Below are 24977 nucleotides of genomic sequence, written 5' to 3'. Positions count from 1 at the left end.
CTGCTTATGTTAAGTTCTGCGTCTGCTGTTCATGTTGCAATTAGCAAAGTGATAGGAAGAAGTCCTCTACATGGTAAATAAAACTAATACTTCTTGTTTGTTTTAAATAGATCACTGTGGAAAATTTTGGTACAACAGAAATTAAAGAGCTTGTTCCTAATGGTGCTGACATTCCTGTAATCAAACAAAATAGGTGAGTTTTATGGGTCACAGAGTAGTTCAGTGTTACTATCTGCTTTGGGAACATAACTGGGCTGCTATAAATATCCTTTGCCAAGCTGTTATGCTAATGATAGGAGGCAAAACTACTGTGGTTGTTTTTCCAAGTTATTCTCATGTGTTGTTAAAATAGCTATTGTATTTAGGAATTCACCATCTGCCGAGTCTCATCTAACTTTGTAACACCTCTTATACCTTTTTTATTTATTTGTTTATTTATTTGCTTCAAAATACTTCTAAGCTCTTTAGGATCCATTTTGACTACATGGTCTTTGTTTTAGAAGATGAAAAATGGTTGTGGTTCTGCAGGAAGTTACTGAGTAACAATGTGAAAACATCAGCCTAAACACCATTATGTGGCAACTATTCATTTGTGAAGTAATATTTGAGAAAAGTCTTCCCTTTGTAGAGCAGATAAGTTAGGCTGTTATTTGTGTCATTGTCAAATGAGGGATGGTGTTTTTTCCCCTCTTCCATGGATTCTGGTAATTCTATTTATAAAAGCAGCCTCTGCCACCCTTTATTCCCGTTCTGCTCTTGGAGGATAGACAGAATGATGGTACTCTCATCCATTTTTGCAGAATACTGTCACTTTCCTATCTCTCCCTGTCTGTTCCTTTCATATATTTGCCTTGGTTCTTTAATCTTTGTGCCTTCTGTGAGTTTTCACTTCTCTGTGAGTGAAGGAAGAATCAAATGAGAAGGGCATACTGTATGAGAATAGAATGTACCTAGGCTGTGCATACTAGGAATAAGGGAGAAAATGTGCCTTAGGCGTGTTCCTGCTTTTCTCTGTTCTGTGTTTTGAGGAACATTTTCTGTGAGTAGCTAGGTCCCTTGTAGAGGACAGAGTTATGACAGAAGGTTCTGGAGGTATCAAACTCATGCGTAGATAAAGGCAGTGACAGTGCCTTCATTCACCTGACTTCTCATTACTGGGAGAGAAAGACTCCAATTGTAAGCGCAAGACTGAGGAAGTTCAATGAAGGGAAGAAAAAAAAAACCACACTGTAAGTAATTTTCCTAAAGATGCTAATACCATTCAGCAGCGGCAGTCACCACTTACACCTGTCAGGGTTCTTTCTTTTTTTAGTCCTCGGTAATAGCTGAGGATTTATGGTACTTCATCTTAAATGTGGTAGCTTCGAAGTTTTCTAAGGTGGTTTGCTGTGTCACAAAGTGACAATGAAACTGAACTATAAGAAAAGTTTCAGGGTGCCCGTGGAAGGTATACTGCGATGTCATCACTAGTTGTCTGAAGAAGTCCTGTTTCTCAAGACCAAAATACTCCATGAATCTTTAATTCAGTTTTAAAAATGTTAACATAGGGTATAATAATGTTAATTAATTTACTACTGTGAATTTGCTCTGGAGAAACATTTCTTTCCACTGTTACTATTTATTATACAAACTGTGCCTAAAACATATCTCATTGAGTGCTTTAGGAGGGGAAACGTTTTACAGCTTTAATAAGTGTGTCATCAAAATGTGTTTTGATGTTTCTTTAACTTACTGGTGATGTTATTCAAATACTGTGGATATTATTCAAATACTGTGGATTTCCATAAAGAAAGTGCACTGGTATGTTAAGTGTAATATATAACTGGAGTCACTCCACCAAGGTAGAAACTAACAGTATTAACTAGGATAATTTAATAAATATAAATATTGTATCAAGAAATTTTTAACTGCTAACTGCTGTGGAAGAAGGTGCTTTCAAGAAAACATGAAAACTTGTACTGAAGCACAGATAAAGCTGTCTGTTTTTTCAGTATCCTAGCTACTTTTCCCTGATCTTTTTTACTGCGTAGGACTCAAATGTATGTTTGAAGTCGATTTTCATCTTCAGTTTGCATATAGTAATCCTTTTAATAAAAACAAAACAAAAACAACCAAAACAATAGAAAAAAAAAACTATTTTGACATTATTTAGCTTCAGGACATTGTATGCAATTTGAGCTTTTAAGCTTGTTGCCATTCAGTTTGGTTCACTGTGATGCGTACAAATACGAGAAATATTCGTAGTGCCTGAAATAAATAACTCTAAATGTTGTATGTTTTATGTTGCACATCAAAGGCTCAGTCTTGGAAAAAAATATATATATACATTTATGTGCTATTTTCAGTCAGGTTATCTTCGTTACACCTGAAGCATAGAGCAGAGAACATAAGTATATGAAGATCCTTTTTGCTTAACTTCAGAGGAGGTGTTCTATACTGAAATGGCTACTGTTTTATTGATGGAAGTGTGACATACTTTTCTTCCCTCCTCTCAATATAACTTTTTTTTTTTCTTTTCTGTACAGGCAAGATTTTGTAGATGCTTACGTGGATTACATCTTCAATAAATCTGTGGCTTCCTTATTCAGTGCATTCCATGCAGGCTTCCACAAAGTATGTGGAGGTAAAGTTCTTCAGCTCTTCCAGCCCAGTGAGTTGCAGGCAATGGTGATTGGGAACACAAATTATGATTGGAAAGAATTGGAGAAGGTAAAAACCATAGCTATTTGTTTCATGTATGTTTAATTTCAAGATGCAAAACCAAAATCTGTAAATGTCCTTTTGAGCTCTGTTTTCTCCATTAATAAGTGATGAGTGTGAGTTCCAACCCTGATGGGATAGACTGCATAACAGAGGAACTTCTTGGTATAAGTTGTCAGTGAATGAAGACACCAAAATATTATTTATATTCCTGCTTAAAACTTTCCTATCTAATTTCTGAGTCAGACTTTGGGGGAATAGAGAAATGGCACAAAATCAAAAGGCAGCTTTAAATAATTTGTTATGTTTGTTAGAAGGGGAAAATTGAACAAAAATGCATGCAGCTAACAAATGTAAATATTATTGGTCACTAAAACTTACTGTGAGATTTTATGTTACAACTTCATTGGGGTTGAAAATGCTTTGGAGTACGTCTGTCTAGCATGTGGTTGAAGTCAGACTGAAGAGTTGAATAAAATTGACCAAGGAAAATTGTAACGTGTAACTTGCAGTGCAGTATCCCTTTACTTAAACCACATTCTTAATACTTCATTGCTACATTATCCTACCGTTTCTACATGCGAGGAATAACCTGATTTCTTGCTCATTTTAGAATACAGAATACAAAGGAGAATACTGGGCAGACCATTCTACAATTAAAATATTCTGGGAGGTTTTTCATGAGTTGCCTTTGGAGAAGAAAAAACAGTTTTTGTGTAAGTATTTGATGCTACTTTGCAGAAATTGCTAACTGAACAGGATCACTGTGATTTCAGGCTCTTGATACGATAGGGTAGATGCAAGTATTTGTCTGTAATGGTGTGATTGTATATAGGAAAAAAGTCACAGTAGAAGCAATTGATTATGAGCTTCTCTTTGTTTTTTGCTGAGGTTGTCCTGAGTAATTTTGGGTGGTGGAGGGTTATAAGATCACAGTAGACTGAAGCAGCATTTAAAAAAAAAATAATAAATTGCCCAACAATGTAAACTGCTAATGTCATCTGTCTGATGACCTCAAATTTTTTCTCTGTGGATTGACATCAGGTTTACATCCTCCACTCTTCATTGCACATAGGTGGAATAGTGGAGTTATAACTGATTGTAGTTACTTCAAGGCACTGATGTGAGAGAAAATGTACAGAGTAAGAGCAAGTTACAGAAGCTGCTTGTGAACAAACTGTTGAGAATAGATCATAGATTAGTTCACAATTTAAACAAACGTTGTGTCGAACAAACTAATTCTGTGTATTTACAAGATGCTCACAAGTGCAGCAAAGGTATAGCCAGTGGATTTTAAGTAACAAATGCTGATTCAAGAACAACTTCCTGCTTTTATCAAGGACTGTTTGTTTTCATATGCTATTACTTTGTGGGGTCACAGTTATGAGTTTATACGTGCAAGTTGGAGATCAGGCTAAGTCATTCATTGTTTTTCAAACTTATCTGACGTAATTGAAAAATGTAAATAATGATTAGAACTGTGTATGTGGGATACATAATATTTAGTCTTAAACTGCTTTCAGGACTTTTTTTTTTTTTTTTTGGCAGTGTTTCTGACAGGCAGTGATCGTATTCCAATTCTTGGAATGAAGTGTCTTAAACTAGTCATCCAACCGACAGGAGGTGGAGAAGGTTATCTTCCGGTAGCTCACACTTGCTTTAATCTTCTTGATCTTCCAAAATACACAGATAAAGAAACCCTAAAATCTAAGCTGATCCAGGCTATAGATCACTATGAAGGTTTCAGTTTAGTATAACTTCAGAAATGAGAGGTTTGTGTAATGTGGGATCATTAAACTAACTTTTTGTGTCTTTCTTGTGGTGGTAAATTCAGTGGATTAAATGATGGAGATGATAATATAACTGATTATTTGCAAGACGTTCAGTGGCGTGGATATTCATGGGAGCCAAAAAAAAAGACAGAATTGAGGAACGTTTTCTTGTACAGAACCATGTGGATTTCACCTTCTTACAATAAAAATTAGAGTATTGTGAATGGGAGTCAAGTTTCACTAACATGAATTAACATTTCACCTTATACAAACAATTTGGCGTGTGAGTGCATGAGAGACTTGCTTAAGTTTTTCAAATCACTTAGTAAGAACATCTCTTTCCCTGATAAAATTCACTTGGTAACTTTTCATTTTGTAAATAATAAATTTTTGTGATAAAATAATTATGTTCCAATAGCACTATGGTTTCTATTGCTTGTAATTGAATATGAGCTTATTTTATGGCTTTTAACAAAAAAGTGACTACTCTGATTTCTGAAGATATATTTTTCTGGTTTGTTTTAAGAACCTTAATAATGGAAGTATTTGTTTAAAGACATTCATCATCACAGTGTACAATCCAACAGTTTCCATGAAGCAGTCACTTAGTGCTGGTTTAAAAAAAAGAAAAAAGTACCTACATGCAATGGCATTTTTAATATATGGATTGACAAGCTGACTTAATACACTGTTTTATTTTTCAAGGACTGATTATGTAAGCAAGCGGACGCAATTATAAAAGAGGTTAATTTATCACTGGGAACCTCTGCAGCCATGTGTCAAGAATACAGCTTAAAAGAAAAAGGTGCACCAGACAGTTGTTGCTGTCAAGAGGTTAAACATTTATTTTTTAAATGCTGAAAGTGTAGTTTATGGTTTCTAATAGAATTTTCACTTTTTTCCAGATAAATGCATTTGAAATAACTCTTTAACACCCCTCTCCCCTTTTCTTAAGATTTTATTTTTAGTATAATTGCCCTGAGACGATTGTGCTTAGCTGGACACTTTCAGATTTGACTTTCCTTCTCTGGTTAAATTCCAGATTTTGTGGTGTTAATGCATATGTGACTTGCAGCTGTGAAACAAATATTTATTTTTTTTAGATTTTTAAATGCAGTGAAAAAAAATTCAAGCTATAATAAAAGACTTGAATGAAAACCTTTGTTGGTTGATGTGTATGGATGCTTGCATCATGCATATTTCTTCAGCTGGAGGGTAACTTGCATGCATTAAGTCAGCAATACAGCTAGGATACTAAGATCTCACTTTAAAAGTAGGGAAATTGATTCAAAGGAATTGTTTAAAATGCAGTTATTTGACTTGCAGTAGATGTAGATAGAGAAAGCAGTGCAGTTAAGAGCATTCTTCTTTCCGTAACACTGTGTTTTTACAGCATTCTGATGCAGTGTAACTTCTAGTAATTTCTTTGTATGCAGACTATGTTTCATCTTTTCCAGCCGTTTGTTACTTGGCTGGCAAATTCTCCTCGTGAAATACAAGAAAACGACAAATGCTAAAGCAGCTTGATCTTACTATACATGGAGGAAAGAAAGGAAAAAATATATATTATGCCTTCATTTTACCAGGTAATAATAAAACTGAGAATTATGGGACAACAAACTTGTAAAGGCAAATATTCAGAAATAAGGAAATGACTAATTTAAAGCTGTTTGTAGTGTTTTTTCCCTTGTGTATTATCACATGTGAAAGTACTGGTTTCTCCCCTGTCCTCCATCGAACCCTTAATTCAGTACACCCAGTTGATGTATGCGTTATTTCCCTGGTCGGTTGTGCATGACCAAGCCTAATGCATATCACCTAAACTTAGCACTATTTATTTTTAATTTCTCTGTAGGATTGTTTGCTATATTGAATTCTTCATCAGTATTCATCTGAGATGAGTAACAGCCTTATCCTGTAGATGAGGGCGTTTAAGACAGAATTCAAGACACATTTATTGAACATTTATTAATTTTTGGGGCCCAATTCAGGATGTGCTAGAGAATTTTAGATGTCCTTTGTCTCTGAAGTGCAGTTACTGTTGACTAGAAGTGCTGTGACAATTGCTTCATGTTGCTTGCAAATGTTTCTCCAGCATCAGAAAGACAGACTTCTGCTCCTGGAACTTGGGTGGAAATTGGTAAGCATGTGGGAGTTGAATGATTGGTTAAATTACACGTTAAGAGCCCACTGGCAGAGGAGGATAAGAGTCATATTCCTCAGGACAGCATTAACCTGAGACATTTTTACAATTTCAGCCTTGGTTCTAGCTGTCTCTGCAAGAAAGGGAGTTGGGTCTTATAGAGTATAACATCTGTTAAGCACTCCCAGCTGTCTTACAGGTGTTAGCTCGTTCAGTGCAGTGAAACAGGTGTCCTGTTGCAAAACAGACATTATCTACATAAGAAGGTAAAAGACTTTCATCTAGTACTAGAAGTAAAATAGTGACTAGTCATAATGTGTCTTCTGTCAAACAAGTGTTTATACTTATTTTATCATTAGTTCTGAGAACAGAAGAACTTATTTTTTTAACCAAAGTTAAACACAAAATGTTCCTCTGGTTAGGAAAAGGTGGGTAGTGTGAGATGTTTTCTCACCTTCTTGGATCAAGTGTAATTTTGCATACAATATTCAATGGTGTGTGTCATGCGAGGAAGAAAAAGAATCATTTTTTTGCTTAGCTAAAAGAGCCGTGGTGTTAAGGAAGACAGGAGTTTTCTTCCTTGACAAATCTCCAGTTAGTCAGGAAAGCTTGCATACAGGTTTTTATAAAAAATTAATGTGAGCAATTAGGGGAAAGCGGTATTCTGGGCTGTAGTGGGAATACTGTAAAATAATTAAAAATCTTTAAAGAAAGTTCTTTTGTTGGATAATAAGATCAACATTCTGATAAGTATTCAGGATTATCACTGGACAATGCTAGTTGTATATCCATTTCCATCATATTTACTAAAGGAAGACCTGTTTTTGTCATAGCAGTGGATTTACTGCACCTGTCACAGTGGTACAGAACTGCAGGTTGAGTTTGCGTGGCAGATCTACACAGGCTATTTCAACTACATTTATCACTGAAGCTTGTCCCTCCTTTTCCAGAGAAAATCAAAGAACTCCTGTACCACTGTAGAACTATCAAAACCATGAGCGCTGCTTAAGCAAAATGGCTCGTCTCCTTTGGCACTTCGTAGGAGCTACTACTATTAAGATTGTTTTAATGTAGAGCATCGAGACGCAGCATTCCCTTCAAGGTTTATGCTCTACAATGAATTTCAATCCACTGCACTGCTCTGTGCTGGAATGAATTCATACATACTAGTACATATGGACCTACCGGTCACTTAGTAAGAATGGACTGACCCATCAGAGTTTCTGCATGTCCCTTGGGTTTGAACATGCTGTATGAATTTTTTGCAAAACAGAAAAATAACATGTTGTCAATGCCAGGAGTGTGAGCTGGAGTGCAGCATTTTTTATTTATTTTTTTATTTTTTTACCAGTCTCAGATTATTAGAAAAGAAAATGAGGGCTATGATACTTGTTTCAGATATCAACTACAGAGCTAGTATGTTTTGGTATTGCTCAGTGTTTGCAGTGCCAGTGGGGATCTTTATCTCACTGAGACTCCAGGCTGGTCTTATCCTTGGGTTATGCCCAGAGCATGTGAATCCTACACACTGTGCAGTGCCTGAGGGGCTGTGAATCTCTGCAGGTACAGCTTCCCCCAACACGCCTGATTACATGAGGAAATTCAGTGAGAGGAAAAAAAAAAACAACTAATGCTATGTGAAGACAAAAGTATTTGACTTCAAATACTTTTGCAGAGACTGTGAAAAACAGTTTCTTCAATTTTTTGAGCAGGTACACCAGCTTTTCTATCAAAACAGGCAGAGTTGGTGAGCTGTAGCTAAAACCCAACTTTCCACAGAAATTTTATCAGTCAGGTTTTAAGGCAGTTAAACTAATTTAATTGTTTGTGACTTAATTCTGCACAGAGGCTACGTAGGTGTGCTTCCTAGTACCAGTGCTGAGTACTCCCTGGAAACTACGTATTGCATTTCAACAAGCCTGAGGGTGTCCACTGGCAAGGTATGAATATGCAAACACACTCTGAGGTGGCAAGATTACACTGTTGATGTGTACACAGAGAGGGTGAGAGAGGAGGTAAGGGAGACCAGTGACCCCTTTATGTGAGGGAGGAGCTGGAAGGGACTGACAGCTGCTTGGAGTTCACACACAAGTCATGTTCAGGCTGCAACTCTGCAGCAGGGAGTGCTAATGCCTAATAAGAATAATAAATTCATGGTCTGGCAGAGGGCAGCGCAGCCTGGGAGGGTATTTGAGGTTTCTGTAGCTTCCTCTCTGCCAGTGAGCAATAGTGAATGCCAGGAGATGTTTGTAAGATTGGAGTACAAGTGTAGTGATACCTCTACCAGGCTTGCACCTCTTCTCTAGCATACTGCGTTTCTGGGCCACTTTGCTCTGTGGGGCCCGTCCTGGGGATGTGTAACAGCTCCTGCACAACGGCCACAGAGCAAGGGGCTGAGCTGGTCTCAGAGCTTCCTGGGGCTCCTTTGTGTGGAGCTGCTGGGCTGCAGCTCACCTCTGTGTGCAGCTGTGCTGTTTATTGCAGTGTCCCGTCCTAAAACGGATACATCCTGTAGTAATAGCATGCTCATCCGAAGAGTGCAATGCAGTCTTCAAACACTTTCTTGCTGGCAAAAAGCCTCTCATTAAGTAGCCTAATTTCTTGGAGCTATGTTGAGTGCCGTCACTTTCAGAAGAGCACATTTAAACACAGCAGAAGCACCTGTAGAGCTGGGTGCTGCACCAGCTGAGGTGCGTTGATGGGGGCAGATCCTTGTGGCTGTTCCTCGGCCTGGCCTTCTGCCCCTCCATGGAAGCTCCTGCTCATTCTAGATGCTGCTACAGAAGCGGTAAGTGGTGCTGGCAGGGCAGTGGTCTGCGGCTTTGTGACGGGGTGGTCTGCTCCGGTGTGGTGGGAGTGTTGTTCTCTGCTGCTTGAGGACTCCTTGTGAGCTCCCTGCATGCTGTTGGAAAGGTACTTTACTGCAGCTGAAACTTGTGTGTGGAAGCAGCGCTTTGTTGTTTAAAAGCATTAGGGATAATAATTACAGAGGAAAGAACACTGAGGTATGCTGTTCTTAAGGACTTCAGAATTGTGTTTCTTTGTGGCTTTCAAAAACGCATTCAGTTAGTAGGAATATCTAAAATCTGTGGTTTAATGTAGTTATTTTGTCCTTGGCTCCTTCACACATGGTACTGGTGCTGGGACAAAAAAAAAAAGTGGACAAAAATAGTTTGTAGTCAAGAGTACTCAGATTTGTGTTTTCTAGGAAAACAAATCCTTTAAAGACCTGCGGTCATATATCTGGTTCCACAATCTCCGAGACAGGATAAATAAATACGTGCTTAAGAGTGTGCCTTACCAGTGTTTGCTTAGTCCCTACTTTATAATGCCTGGTACAAACAGGTGCAACGCAGCTCCCAGAAGCACTGCTGCTGTATTTCCCTTGAGTACTGCTGTACTGGGTTAATCTGAGGTGAAAACTGTCCACCTGCAACTGGTCCAGTTGCTTAAGAAAGAGCATAAAGGAAAATAACCTCTTTGGAAGCCCTTTCAAGGAGCTTCAGTAGACCTGTCCCACCTGAATTTGTGAGCTCCAACAGCATCCTGTGGCAGCAGGTTGTGTAATTCCAGCATGATGGCTTGTTTTGTTTCTTCTGCTTTTCTGCACGTTTAGCCAAATGGTCTTTGGGCCTTATATTGTGAGAGTTAAATAGTTCTTTCCTCTATCTATGTCATTATTTACTACATTTTCTGGTAAGTCCTGGCAGCCCATGTGTCTTTTTAAAAGTGCAAAGCATACAGTGAGTATCCTTACATATTTTAAGGATACTAGTGTGACTCTGTGACTTCTTTTGATTAGTGATAGTTATTTCAAAACCCTCTATTATGTAGGTATGACCAGTTGTTTTAGCTTGGAATTCTGCCCTGGGTTTTAATCCCCAGTCACTCTGTAGATAAGTCTATCATTACAGCTGCCTTTAGACTTGGCTGTTCTGAGTCAGTATTTAGCCATAGATATTGAACCTCAAGTACTGAACTGTATCTTCCTTTTTCTCAAACTTTATTTCAATTTTTCAGTTTTATTCTGAGTGCTGGTTTCATTCAAATTCTGTGTAGTTAGAGCCCCTCCCAATTTGATGCTATTTGGTACTTTACTGTCATTCATTTAATAAGTATTATGTATTTTTGATAAATGAAAAAAAAGTTAAAATGTACTCAAGATAGACCATTACAGAATACATGGCTATTCAGAAAAAAAATATTGCAGACTTTTAAAATACTGACAGCTTTTATATCACTTGAAATACTTTATGTATCTAATACAATCATCACTGTATCGAATAGATCAAAGGCAGCTGAAGGTGGGTTAGGGAGTGGCTTTATAGCGTTAAAGAAATGCATGTACCTTGCTTTTTCTCTTCTACATCTGTTTAGTATAAATACTACAAGGACAAAGATGCTTTCACAGGTTAGTAATGCAAATTCTGAGAAAAAGAAGGAACCTCTTTTTTTGAGATTCAGCAAATTGCAACTGGAACTGAACACCTTCTTCCGTGCTTCCAAATGAATTTTGGGTAAGATGCTGCATACTTACAGATAACAACGAGCCATGATAGCAAATGGTCGCTCATCCCCATCATTTACCTCATCATTTGTTTTACACAGCATTCAAAGATGTCTTCACTGCAGGGAAAGGATAGCGTGTGAAATAAAGGAATGAGGTGACGCATTCTAGTCTGGGGTTTTTCTTCTGCTCAGATAATAGAGGCAAAGATCCAAGGAAGAGCAAAAAGGAAATGTATTTATCTGGATGTAGAAAAAAAGGGAAGGAAGCTATTTTATTCTGGAGGAAAAATGTTTTCAAGACCTTTCAAAGGGAAGCTGTTAGGGATATGTTAGCTGTGAGAAAGAATGCTTAGTATTTTTAGTATTTCAGTTCAGGTGTGTGAGTTTTAGGGTTTTTTTTTTTGGCCTATATATCTATTATGTATATTTTATTTATATATATATATATGAGGGCTGCTGGTTTAGAAGTGCAGAGCAGAGGTGAAGTGTGATATGGTTAACCAGTAAAATATGCCCTGAAATCCTTTGTGGTGCAGGTTTCTTACAGAAAGCTGCTCCTGGCTGAGGCTGTTGAAGATTGGGGTGGAAGTATCAAGTCCCCAAATCAAGGAAGCTCTGGGCTGGGTAAAGAAGGGCAAGAGGGAGCTGTGAGGTATAGGAATAAACACTATTGTTCAGTGAATACATCTAAATGTAGCGTAGGGCTTGAAAAGAGAAAAGTAGTTTTCTGAAGGATGAAATTGCATTGTGGTTCAGGATGTCATTTTACTGAGGACAGTGCAGCCTAGCTTTGTTCAGGCTTTTTTTTTTTTCTTCCCAGGGGGTCAGATGGAAAAAGCAATTTACTGTATAATACTACATTATCTAGGATATATCTTAAGACTTTATAGGGCATCTTTTGTTGAGTTTTTAGGATCTAACTAGAAATTAACAGAAACCAGAACTCAAATGATGACTTTAATAGACTTTAGAACAGTGTACGAGTATAAAACACTGGTTTTGTATTTCAAAAGTTGCAGGAAGATAGCCAGTTATTTTAAACAGTCTTCTACAAAACATATGCCAGTAGATTACATAAAAGACACTATATACAATATAAAAGAGCAGAAAACAATCCTCACTGTAAAAATAATTTAAAACAAAGTATTTCAATTTAAAATATCTCCTATAGCACAAACTAATACATTGTGACATGCAAGTGAAAACTAAACATATTGCATTCTTTAGTGTAGGCAAATAAGAGTTGTATTAAATTTGGACAATGAGACAACATGCCAACATTTTTAGATGAATACAGAAGGCTGTTCTTAAATATCTATTATCTGATGTATCTCATGTTCAAAGAACAGCTACTATACATCTTCCAAAATGTAATAAATATTAAAGCAAAGTATATGAATAATCTACATCATAGAGATCACTGGGGCCAATGTTGAAAAAGTGGTTTATATAAAAATGCTGTTTCACTTACTACTGCACTGTGCAATTTTACAAAATTATTCTAAAGGCTTGGAAACAATCTGCACTTGAAAATTTGCAACATCCAGTTTTAAGGCAGCCTAGCACTTGAAGATGCAGTGTAATAATTGGAGTAGCAGCTTTGCTTTTAAGATGCGAGTTGGAGCTAGCACGTGGAAAATGATTTTCCTAACCTGAGACATCATCTCAGAACAGCATGCTTCCAGGTTAGGTTGTTAATCTGTATTTTATCTACTCAGCGGTGTAAGCAGAAGCTCTCACTATTTGAGCTAGTTTTTCCTGATTCTGTTATATCTTTAAGTATTAGAGAGATTTGTTTTTTGCACCTTTTCACACGCTGCTAGGAACACTATTGTGTACTCAGCCAAGCTTCCATGTTAGAGCCTTGGCAATTTATCAAATACTATTTTTAATGCAAGCTGCGCTATATTTGACTTTCTGTATACAACCTGAAAAACTTCTACCTTAGGGGATCCATTTTGTTTAAAAATACCAGTATTCCAGTATTATAACTGCTAAGGAGCCAATGTCAACATTGCTTCATGTCCACAGGAAGTATTAAACTCAGTAACTTAAGCATTTTCACAGCACTTCTTGATCAGTCTAAAAAACAGAGTAGGATTTTTCAAGTGCTTACTGTCTTGTTTCCATTTTTAACTATCTACTCACATTTAAGTATGTCTCAAACATACAAAGTAACTGTTGAAGCAAAAAATTAGCTGCCACAGTAGGTCTTAGAAAATGCCAGTGTTTAATGACAGACTATGCAAGACTGAAAAGTTTAGCAGAAGCATAAGAAGGTTTTAAATAAACCAAACTGTTACAAAGCAAGAGGTGTGAAAATACCATTCTTTGGTCTAAATTAGCTGTTCCCTTTATATTAGTTTAACATTCCAATGGCTTTTTCAAAACTGTTTAAAAATAATACAAGCTGAAGTTCATTAAGCAAAAATATGTATTATATACATGGATGCCTGATCAGACAGCTGACTTAAAAGTGAACATAGTGACAATTGTTTAGATATCCCTAGTACCTTCAAAAAAAGATGAGTTAGTGTTGAGTGTGCAGTAATAGAATTTTATTGAAAAAGGTAAAAAACTAAGCATGAAAATCTGTTTTAGTTGTTTATAAACACTACATCCTTATGGTTTTGTTGCTCTAAATTCAGACGTAAACATTCATTCTGACATGCCAAAGCTCCTAATGCTGGTGGAAAGTTCCTGTAACCAGTCAGTGATCGCTTTACAATTTGTTGCTTGTTGAATCATTCCTTGCAGCTTCATTTGTATAAGCTGATTCATCAACTGCATCTTGTTCAACTCCATCTTCCCCAAATCCAGCTTCTTCTTCCCTTTCTGGAGCATCCTCATCCTCTATGCCATTGTAAAACTCTTCAATCTCACTCTCATCCTCCACATCTAAGCTCTGACTACGACATGAGCCACTTTCGCTACTACTCCCACAAGAGCTAGAAGACATGATATCATCTTCAGAATCTGAGTATACCTCAGCACCATGGAAAATATAGCGATTTGGTGGTAAAAATAGATACTGAGTACCTGAAACAGAATTTAAAAAGTCAGCATCACAGAATCACAGACTGGTTGAGGTTGGAAGGCGACCTCTGGAGGTCACCTGATCCAACCCCTCTGCTCAAGCAGGGGCAACTATAGCAGGTTGCCCATGAGAAGTAAAAAGCTAAAGTAAGTTATTCATACAAGATCTTGCAGATATCTGGTTAGGAAGTACCTGCATAGATGTATTTTCAAAAGTCAAGCTTATCTGACAAATAAGATTACATTAGAAACCCATTTATTTCAATGTATCATTAGGAACAGCATGTAACATGCTTCACTGGAAAGCTATGTATTCCTTCTCCCCACTCCCTCTGACACAAAACAGTATTTAAACTGTAATTTAGCAGTGCTTTTCACTGGTACATGTTGTATTCACAGCTAGATTGCCGTTAGTTGTAACACAGAATTGGAACCCACTGTACAGAGTATTTGACAAAGTTTAAACAGTTGCTTTAGAAAAGTGCAATTTAATTCCTGGTTCTCCATCCGTACTGCATTTCTAATGTGATTACTTGTTTATGTCACTTAACAGACTGCCTACTGAAAGGCTTCCTTGGCAAGTCTAAATTTCGCTTCAAAAATCCAACTGTGCAATTTGCTTTTCAAATCTTATGGCTTCATCATTCAGTCCTACAAGACAGCTGCCAGATTCAAGAGTGGTGTATTGTGCCCACTATCTTAAAACCCCAGGATCCATCTTATTTTTCTGCAAGTGCATTTGAAAATGTAAGAAGCACTGATTTGATACTTAGCTTCAACCTCCTAACCTCTGATCTTTCTAGTAATCACTTGACTAAATTACAAAAAATGCTCCTATTGGCTTCTCCAAAAGAAGAAACTCTATAATGAAGAAAAAGGTAGGTAGACACTTGTCTGAGCAAAAATAACCACAGAGAACACTGATTCCCTCAAGGGCAACTTATTTATTGCTTTGAAGTAAGTCTAGAATAAACATAAAAGTCAAAATCTGCAGAATACTGAAATAAGTTACTCACCATCCAGCCTTTTGCTAATCTGTTCTTTAGCAGGTCTGTTTACCCAGCACTTCTTCAATATTTCTTTTTCTTTGTTTTCTCCATTGGTGGTTCCATTTTCCTTCATTGTTTCAGAGTTCATTAATTCACTAGTAGCATTTTCAGGGTTTTCAGAGGATTTCTGTGTGTCCTGAAGCTTTTCCTCTGTGCAGCTCATTTTAATTTCTGAGGCAAGATCACAGTTTTCTACCTTACATTCAGCTGGCTGTTCCAACGACACCACCAGAGAATCCGGTGGAGTCATTTGTTCTGGTGAACTAGAGTCTTCTGAAATGTTTAAAGGGGTAGGTGGTAGCTCAGATGAGTGCATTTCAAACTCCTTGTGCGGTCGTGGAGGCTTTTCTGTTATTTCTGAAAGTTTTACTGAATTGTAGCAAAGTTTTGTATATTCGCTACCTAGCCTTTGACATAATTCATTAATAATAACATCACAGTCTCCCAGAAGCTCCACATCGAAGTGTAGATGAGGCAAAGGTTCCCTATTTATTAAGATTTGAGGCACTTCATGGGGGATGGAACCTATACATAGAAAAGATAATTTAAAGGTAGTCATTTGATAATTTCAAGGTAGTCATTTCAGCTTGACTTTTACCAGAGATCTAGTTAGAAAATTTGATTTCTTTGAGTTGTCTTCATGCATTCACTTACAATGAGACCAAAACAGACAGATCCGGAAGAGTACAAGCAAGTCTTAAAACTTAACCAAAACAGCAGCTTAAGGTGCTATGCATACTGTAGCCTAACTAGATTTCCCCCCCCCAGCCTTTTTTTCCCCAGTAAAAGGTATTTTTCTATTCCAACTAAGCTATGGTTGGTTGAGTGTTAAAAATATTATTAAAGTTAATACTATAACCTCTTAGATGGATTGCAGATATCCTGTGCATTCATTTGATGTACTTAAGTGCACACAAAGAATATACTGCTGGTAAATGACATTCCCTTAATTAGGGAAAAATGTTTACAGATGCAATTTGTGCTATATGGGGTTGCTCAACTCATTTCTGACAGTCAGGGCTCCAAAACCCACCAGGCTATTAACTTAGTACTAATTCCTCAGATAATCAACTAATGAAATCAAGTCCTAAGACATGGATGGAGCAATGGTTTGTGTAGTGGATCCTGACTTTCCAGTCTATGCCCTTCCCCTCAGTCTGAGGATGCTACTACAAAAGCCATGGATGTGGTGCTGTTCCTAGTTAACAGCAGGGGGTCAGTATGTGCCCTTCTCAGGATTGCAGTTGGAGAGTTTGTTCAGTGTGAGTAAGTCTTGCACTCAGTAAGCAAATAACCAGTGATGGTATTTTCTCAGCCCTTGTGAAGTGCATTTCTTTAATAGTGTATAATAGCACAGATGTTTTTCCTTATCACTTTTGAAAGCTAAGGATCCAAATGGTCATATGCTATATAATGCCCACTGTGTATCATGTAGTATAAAGTACTGCCTTTAATCTAAGTTACAGCTCAGACACCAGGTGTAGTTGAACTGATTTTTTGACGCGACATTTATCTGTCACAAGACACTTACTAAATCTTTCAAGTAATTCTGAAAGGATAGTGTGAGCTGGGAGAGAAGTTAATTTAATCTTAGAACAAAGTAATCAAGTTCTAGACAAGTAGCTTTTTGGATTATAATTTCATTACCTTTAGATCCATATTGTGCCTTGAGCATAGAAAAAGCACTTAGAATTTGTTACTTTGTCCATTTTGCATTTCAGCTTTACATTCGTAGTAGAAAACTAAATACTTAACCTAGTTTCTTCACTGAATCAAGCCCCAAGCCATTCTTAGAGCTCTTAACTGAGAATTCTACTTTGAACCAAATTTTAGAAGAAATGACCGGAGATAGTTACTTACTTGGAATCAATGCTACTGGTCTTACTTTCAATGAAGACCCAATGACAATAAGGAGATCAACTTCATTTTTGTCATACTTCATGGCGCGATGGAACTGCTCAGGTAAATTCTCTCCAAAGAACACTATGTCTGGTTTCATGATGGCAAGCGGTTCATCAGGTGGACATCTAGGACATCTAGGAACAACCTGCAGTAGAACAGCTTAGATTACCACTGTGGCTGTGACCTTGAAAACATCAGATTTTTGGCACTTCATGGTGACTTATTTTGAAAAAAGACAAGGATGTTTCAGTGACATTTCCTGATTTTATTTTTCTGTGGATGTACAGATAAGTACATTCCTTAACCTAGTCTGCAGCAAATGGACACAAATAGAACTAAGGCAGGAATAAAGGAGGAGTCCTTTTCATTCAAAATGGAGAAACCATGAAACTGTGCCACAGTTCTTATCTAACTAAGCCAAAGTCTAGAAGTCACGCTCAACACTGAAGTCTAATAACCTCCTATTGGATAGGAATATATTTTTCTTGGTTTAATCAGAACACAAGCTTTGATTTCACTATCACTTTCCATTACACAGTCTGATATAAAACCCTTCCTAATCAAACAGTATATTGGAGGGCTTTACCTCTCTACTTCCTTTTCTCCTCCAAAAGGAGAATGTTACATGCATAAAGCAACATGGCACTGTAGCAGATGGCTAGCAAAAAACATACAGAACAAGAACATGGAGCAGAACTTTTGGTCTCTATTTTAAGCTTCTCCAATTCCTCCAGAAATGGAGCAGAGGAAGTAGTGGGGAGTTATGTTGGTGGAGAAGCAGGCTCCCTTTCCCCTCTTGAAACCAGAGGGAAACCAGAGGGTTTTCTGACCACTTTCAACTCTTTCCTAGGACTCTTTCAGGGAGAAGAAGCAAGAAGGTGAGTGATGCGAGTATATACAGGCAGAACTTATTGCTGAACAATTGTTCTTTCAAATAGAAAAGTTCTCTCAGCTATACTCTAAGTAGTACGATATCCCAAAATAAATCTAAGGAGCTGCAATCTGATAGCAGTCTTCACAAGCAAATTAGTGCTTTGTAAAAAGATGTGTAGTATCTATCATAATAGGACAACACATGAAAGATACATCAAAGGAGACATTTAAACACATAACTCCCTCTTGTAAACAGACTATATACAGAAAAAGACAATACATAACAGTTTAAACCAAAGAACCAGTTTATTGATGTCTGCAGTACAACAAAAGACAATGTTTTCCATATGAGAAAGCATTGCAAGGTAAAGGCCTTCCTCTGTAGTGTCAAAGGACCTTTCCCAAAATTCAGGTCTTTGAAGGGTTAGGAGTTTAGAATCCTTAGAAGGATTAGATAAATCCTTCTTTGAGGAAAACTTTGTAGGAGAGGTATAAGAAGTACTGTAGCACAAGAACTAGGAAGCAGTATAGAGAAAACCTTCATCACCTCCCCCAAGCTAAAAAGTATTAATCCAGATGCTAAAGGGAAACCAATGTAAAAAATTGCCAAAACACAGAAGGTGGGCAGGGTGAATCTTGAGATTTTTTCTTTGGATCTCTACATATTAGAAAGACAGCTAATAGCACACAAGCTTTTCTGAAACTTTTTACCCTGCTGTTTCATCTATTGAAGGTAGTAATGCTGCCTTTGCATTTTAAATTGCAAGATTAAGGAAATAAATATATTTACTCTGTATTATGAGGAAGATGAAATGAAGATCTCTAACTTCTAATTTGGCTAAAAAGACCATGCAATAGTAATTGTTCCCATCCTCTCCCACAGGAATTCTAATGACATTATTTAATGGATCTCTGTAGAGCAACTGATGTCCCTATCCAAATGGTTTGAGTTACTGCAAGGGGCCCATAAATGTGTTTCAACACTACACTACTCACCAGCTTCTCTGCTAATCCTCAGAAAGGTCGTCAGTAAGGGGGAGATCTATTCCAAGAGCTGAAATTGATACCAAGAAGTTAAGGCTAGATAACTGGCCACTCAGTTGCCTAGGATTCTCTTTCCCTCCAGAGGCAGCACTTCCCCAGAGCCCCACCACCTCTGTTGTACTCATCTAACAACAGAGAAGTGGAATTCCTTGTGGGCTATTGATGCTATCAGTGTGTCAAAAACAAGATAAGTAAAGATTATCTTGGTTTAAGAACATCCAAGGCCAGTTGCATGTTTTCACGGTCCTTTTCTTCCTAAATCTGAGATGCTTTTGCTATTTCCTGAAGCTGCCTAAAATAGTCAAAAGCAAAGTGAAATTGATATTTTTGGAAGTAACTGAAAATTGCTTTACTATCAAGTTTTTTTCTTCCTGTGATTTATAATGGCTGCTGCTTCTTATCTAGAAGGATGGTTGCATACAGCAACCTAGAAAAAGAATCACGCTACAGGGAACTAGCACATTACATTTGAACTGGCAAAAGAATGAGGAGCAGCAGCAAGAAATGGGTAGTTTTATAAACAGATGTTCTTAATTATCAGTCTCTAATATGTGGAAAGGAAATCCTGACAGAAAGATGCTAGATAGTTAATTTCTTGTGAAGCACTTAGGACTGTAAGGGGAAGGACCAGAGGAAAGGAAAACTAATTTTTTAATGGAAAACGACCTGGGGCCACATATAACTGAACTTCCAGGTAGTGAAGGACAGCGGAGAATAGAAAGTGGACTCAATACTAGGACCGAAGTCTGAAAACCATTTTGTGATGGGGAGATCTTGTTAGAGAAACAGAGCTGTTGAAATGGACAATGGTTTGTTTTGTACATATAGAACAGGTTTCTTTAAATATCTAAGGAACCAAATTCTGTATTCTAGAGAGGCAACATAAAAAGAAACTGCACAGCACCAGTTTGGGAAGTGGAAACTATGGAATAGAGATGATGGGAAATAGAACAGTTGTTTTGGAGGCATAAAGAAGGATGGATTTTTTTTCTTTCAATAGCTCTATTTCTTGTTGTGTGAAATTATATTCAGCAATAACCATATGGAATTACCGTTCTGCAAAATAACTATTACAGCCAGGGCCTCCCTCAGACTGAGATACCCAGCAACCGTACTGTAAGAGCAGGGCTGACAGATTGCATGTCAGAAGTTTCTTCAGTCTCGTTCTTGGAATTCAGAACCCTCTTTGTTCTCACTGTTTGGAAGTATTGCTACGGGCTTCTATCCCCTTCCCCACACTTCCTCTGCTGGCCACAAGCCATCAGGGCAGAAGTTCAGTTCCACATATATAAGTACAATGATTCAAGTCTTTTTAGGAGAAGGAGTCCTGACCACTGATCAAAACAAAAAACTACAACATGCTTAGGAAGAGTTGTTTAGAAGGAAAACAAAACCAGAAACAAAGCCCAAACCAACTGGCTTTGAGGTAGAGGAGTAGCAAGCATCTGTAAGAAAACTCTCAGAAATAAGGTTAATAGCAAAGTAAACCACATTTCAAACATCCAATATTTCAATGCTACGAAGCATAAGTCTTATGAGATTGGCATTTCTTAAAGCTTTTACTCAAACATCTCTTCTGAAAGGCTCTCACTGAGTTCTGTTTCAAATGCAGTACTTGAAAGATGTTCTCTTCATGTTTCTCATTTAAAATTGCAACTGTGGACTCTATCAACCCACAACAAAGTCTCCTTCCATTTATATATACCAGATCTTTTTGATCATTATCTCTATTCCTTCAAAAGATAGGGAAGGAAAGCAAAGAGGGTTCAACCAAGCCAAAGCTTATTCTAGTCTGACAGAGCAGAACTAACTCCTGACTTGGCTCTGGAGCACTTTACACCCAGATGTGGGGAGCTGGGTATACAAAACAGTTCACAAGTCCTAGAAAGTATACATTGGACATCTATCTCATCCTTCTCTTTGCTTAGAGGCTGCTTTATACTGTACAATTTCTCCATGCATCATCTACAATTTAAACACTTTTAATGTACGTAAATGCTCTAAGAGCAACTGATGTTATAAATGGCTAAGAATACTTTCTCAGTGTGACAGAGTTCAGATTAGCATAACGCAGGTATAAATCTAACTTCCTACTTACCATTTTAAGCTCTACTTTTCTCAGAATTTCCATTAGAAATGGACTCCTATGGTTTTGTTCTGCCTTTTTCACAATACCTCACTTTGCAGTATAGTAATTGAGTATATTTTTAAATACTAGAGCAAATGCTAAAATACAGATAGAAACATGAAATACATGGGAAGATGTTTTTTAAGTCATGAGTCTTTTAAAAACAAATGCAGATCTTTTAAACAATCCATTTTTTGTATGTTTTAAGAGTTACTTATTAGAAAGCTGCAGTGACTTTTAAGTTTTTACCTGATTGAAAATATCTCCTCGAACAACTTCACAGTCAACTCTGTATTTACAGATCAGGCAGGAAGCTGTTGCAAAGGAACCTAAGGGGAAAAACCCGTATGGTAAAAGTAAAGAATATTCAGTAATTCAGGTTTAGTCTTTTTGCCAATGATGTTATGACACAAAGGCTATTATATTGCAGTGCTAAAGAAAAACAAAAAAGTCATTAAAAAGTAACTTAAGAGAAAGATGCCTGTGGTACTAAAGGGTAGTTCTTCCAGATGTGAGTCAGGAGCAAGTCCGGTTTCGCAGTAAGATATCCCACATGCATAACAACAAATAATACTGCATTGTTCCTCCAACCTGTGCAAGCATTTAAGAGTCTAAATCTCTAATTCCTAATGGCCATATAGGGCAAGAAGAAAGCCCTGCTCTCCCACTGTGACTGAGTAACTTATAAGGTGGTAGAAAAATCTCTTCTAAAGGAAACCTTAAAAAAAGATAATAATTAAGATATTGAAAGTGTCAAGTATGTGCAGGAGGTGGGAACAGCTAAAAACCTGGAAACAGCTAAAAACAGATCAGATGCTCAAGACTAGACATCATTTCCTCTTCATACGGTATGTCACAGACACATCTGTCAGACTAGCAGACCTAACCCTCTCCAAGGCATCTGTTAGCACCTACTTCCAACACTTTTTTGAGTTTTTTCCACTGTCAAAGAGACAGGAGCAAGAAGTTAGGCTGCCCCACACCCTAGTTGTGTAGCCAGCAGGCCACTGCCTCTATCATTCAGCTACAGCAATGGTAAGGAGTATGATCTAATTCCAAATGTGTTGGTTGAATGCAAAAGGCATTTTAAATTCACAACCTACATTTAAGATACAGCAATTCTCATACTAGCACTTTGCTGTAGTTCTGCAGCGTGAAATGTGTTGAAGCGTTCATATATGAACTCCCCAAACTGTTACAAGGTTCCTTGTCATTGGCATACTCATGATTAACTTCAGGCTGTCATAGAGAGACAAAAAGAATAAAGATAGAAGTACAAACCCTTAAAAAAACAAAACTTCAGTTTCTTTTTAGCCACTACCATTAGTCAACTAGCATTTATTACTGAGCAGCATAACTGTAAGTCAGATAAGGCTTGATAGACTCAAAACAACCATTGCTAGTTTCCAAAAGCCGCAGATTCTTGAAGTCCATAGCATTTTTTAAACTGTTACAGGATATACACTAAAGCTGGTCTGAAATCTGATTACTGTAGCATGCAACTGAAAAAGTGGAATGTTTGAACATGTCAGTGATGTGCAAAAACACAACCACACCAGAAATTCATAATAGATACCGAACAAGGAATGATAACCAAAATAAAATGCATGATACACTGACTACGTATGGAAACTAACATTAGATTTGGGTTATTCCGTGAGCTGGATTCTATGGTATGCTCTTTGGTCACCAGGACAGAGCATCACATTTACTAGGAATAAAGCAAACTGACAAATCTGGCACTGAGCCAAACTTTGTAGATAAGGAAGCCAAGTAAGTTTGGTCCCTGGAAAAGGTTGAATTAGACTCTCTAAGAGCCAGTCACAGTTAATGGGTAAATTTCAATCTCTAGTACCAGGCTGGCATCTCTGAACTGCTGACAGCTGAGACAGAGAAGAACAGCATATAACTTTCTCCAGATTTTACTTTGGATACTGTGAGAATGCTAACAAGTGGGTCTTGTTCAGGCAGAACCAACTATCCCTTCCCTCTAGCTATCTATTACCACTGTTTGAAATGCATCCTCCGACATTTCATTCTCTCTCCCTTCTGCAAGGAGCATGAACTGATTAGAACAGCTCTCTGTAGTCTTACTTTGAGATCAGGAGTTAGCCTACTGTTAACCTAGCAGTTAATCTCTTCAGTTCCAGTTCTAATGCTGATACCAGCATTAAGTCAGGTCTTACAAACATCAACACTGCTTTTAAGCAATTTATTTGCTGAAGTCTACTGAGTGATCTAGACACGCACTACAAGAAGTGTGTTCTTTGCTTAAAAATGGATCCTTGACCTTTTAGCTTGACATTTGCAGGTTTTTCAAAAAGGAAAGCATATCAAGCAACTAATTAAAAGATTCCACTTAATTTGGCATCATAATCAGAGAATGTTTGACACTGAAGGTGTAATAAAATGTTCTGTTCAACAGCTGATTAATCTGTAATATTTTATACATAAGGTAAGTCACTGAAGTGACAAGGTACTTTAAGATTTCAGTGGAAGGTATTCTAAATTAAGAATGAGCAGCTAAACTCCATTTCACTAACAAATTTCATACTGTTCTCATACATGAATATAAAGAAACACCAAATATATAATAAAAGGGAAGGTCTAAGCTTGTGGATCTTCACTGATGCAAAAGGACAACCATTTATCAAGCATTATTTCTGAAAACAGTATTTCCACTTGAAACACCTCTGCTTTAAATACTTGAGCTAACTTACAAAAAAAAGTTGCATTTTCAGTCTGTAAAGTACACAGTCCTGTAAGCAGCAGAGAGACACATGGAATGTGTTTTGGCCAAACTCATCCTTGTCTGGTCCCTAGTCTTCCTGCTGACACAGTTTTCTATTCATTCTCCTGTTGAATTTTAAGAAGCCTGGTAGAACATACCAAGAAACACAAGGAGCTCTAAACTTTTCCTGAAGCTATAATGGAAAGTTCAAATTCAGGAAAGTTTAGTGCATTTAATGAAAAAAATGCAATGTATCAGTGTTGGCTACAAACATGAAACTGGGCTTTGCTGTCTGATGTGTCTCAAGAAAGCGTTTCTCAACCTCTTTCTCTGTTATTTTGTTTTGTTATTCTATTGGTAATAGTTTAACCTAATACACTAAACTATTTTAAAAGCGGAGTACTTGTTCCTGAGAGATGTCAGTTAAAGGAAACAAAAATATCAATCCCAATAGCAACTACCTTGTCACTTTCACCAGTAAACATCATTCATACATGTAAAAATAAGTGAAACTACAATCACTAACCGTGACACTGAATTATCCTTTGGATTCCTGCAACTTGTTCCAATGTGTCTATGTTCTGAGTATAGTTGCGAAGTAGTTTTCCTTCTTTATCCATCAAAGCTATGAACTTGTGACAGAGAGATGGCTGGAATTGTCCTGGATAGATTTCCTATGGAATTCCAAAGTACATTATAAAGTGTATATGAATACAACACTGCAGCAATTGACACAGAGCTAAACAGTAGCAGCCGCAACTATGCGAGCATTTTCTGTAGTCATCCCCTTTGCATTTTGCCATTTCTTTCAGACCCAACTCTTCTTTCAACAGCTGAGCTTCTTGTCATACTAGGATGAATTGCTCCATGCAGAAGTTGGCATTCTGGTCTTTGTGCAGCACAAAGCAAGGTCTAGGTCTTTCTTGGTTTTGAGAACTATAAGAAAGGAAGGTTGCTTTTCTGTTTTGCCAAGCAACCTCAGTGTTTGCTATTAGAAACACGCATGATTTAACAGCAGTCAGATAAAAATTGCATGAGCAACTTGGATTCTAGTCTTTTGGTTTAGGATAAACAGATTTTATTCATCAGC

General features: G+C 37.4%; 2 protein-coding genes across 6 annotated transcripts in view; one reads left to right on the top strand and one right to left on the bottom strand.

Annotated features, from left to right (window-relative positions):
• HERC4 (HECT and RLD domain containing E3 ubiquitin protein ligase 4) overlaps positions 1 to 5630 on the top strand; it is a 33966-nt gene extending 28336 nt beyond the window's left edge. For all 5 annotated transcript variants that reach the window (XM_083845435.1, XM_083845437.1, XM_083845433.1 and 2 more), the window contains 4 exons: positions 111 to 193; positions 2526 to 2709; positions 3314 to 3416; positions 4249 to 5630. In XM_083845435.1, coding sequence (XP_083701561.1) covers positions 111 to 193; positions 2526 to 2709; positions 3314 to 3416; positions 4249 to 4457 — 579 coding nt within the window. In that variant the 3' untranslated portion in view covers positions 4458 to 5630. The remainder of the gene's footprint in view (positions 1 to 110; positions 194 to 2525; positions 2710 to 3313; positions 3417 to 4248) is intronic.
• The window catches only part of SIRT1 (sirtuin 1), a 28638-nt gene continuing 7909 nt past the window's right edge, over positions 4249 to 24977 (bottom strand). Inside the window, exons 5-9 of the mRNA XM_083845454.1 lie at positions 24414 to 24561; positions 21406 to 21485; positions 17070 to 17256; positions 15177 to 15734; positions 4249 to 14163 (exon numbers count right to left, since the gene is read on the bottom strand). Coding sequence (XP_083701580.1) covers positions 13847 to 14163; positions 15177 to 15734; positions 17070 to 17256; positions 21406 to 21485; positions 24414 to 24561 — 1290 coding nt within the window. The 3' untranslated portion in view covers positions 4249 to 13846. The remainder of the gene's footprint in view (positions 14164 to 15176; positions 15735 to 17069; positions 17257 to 21405; positions 21486 to 24413; positions 24562 to 24977) is intronic.

The sequence above is a fragment of the Anser anser genome, assembly GCF_964211835.1.
Source record: "Anser anser genome assembly, chromosome: 7".
Taxonomy (NCBI): domain Eukaryota; kingdom Metazoa; phylum Chordata; class Aves; order Anseriformes; family Anatidae; genus Anser; species Anser anser.
This window is presented reverse-complemented; position numbering and strand designations above follow the sequence as displayed.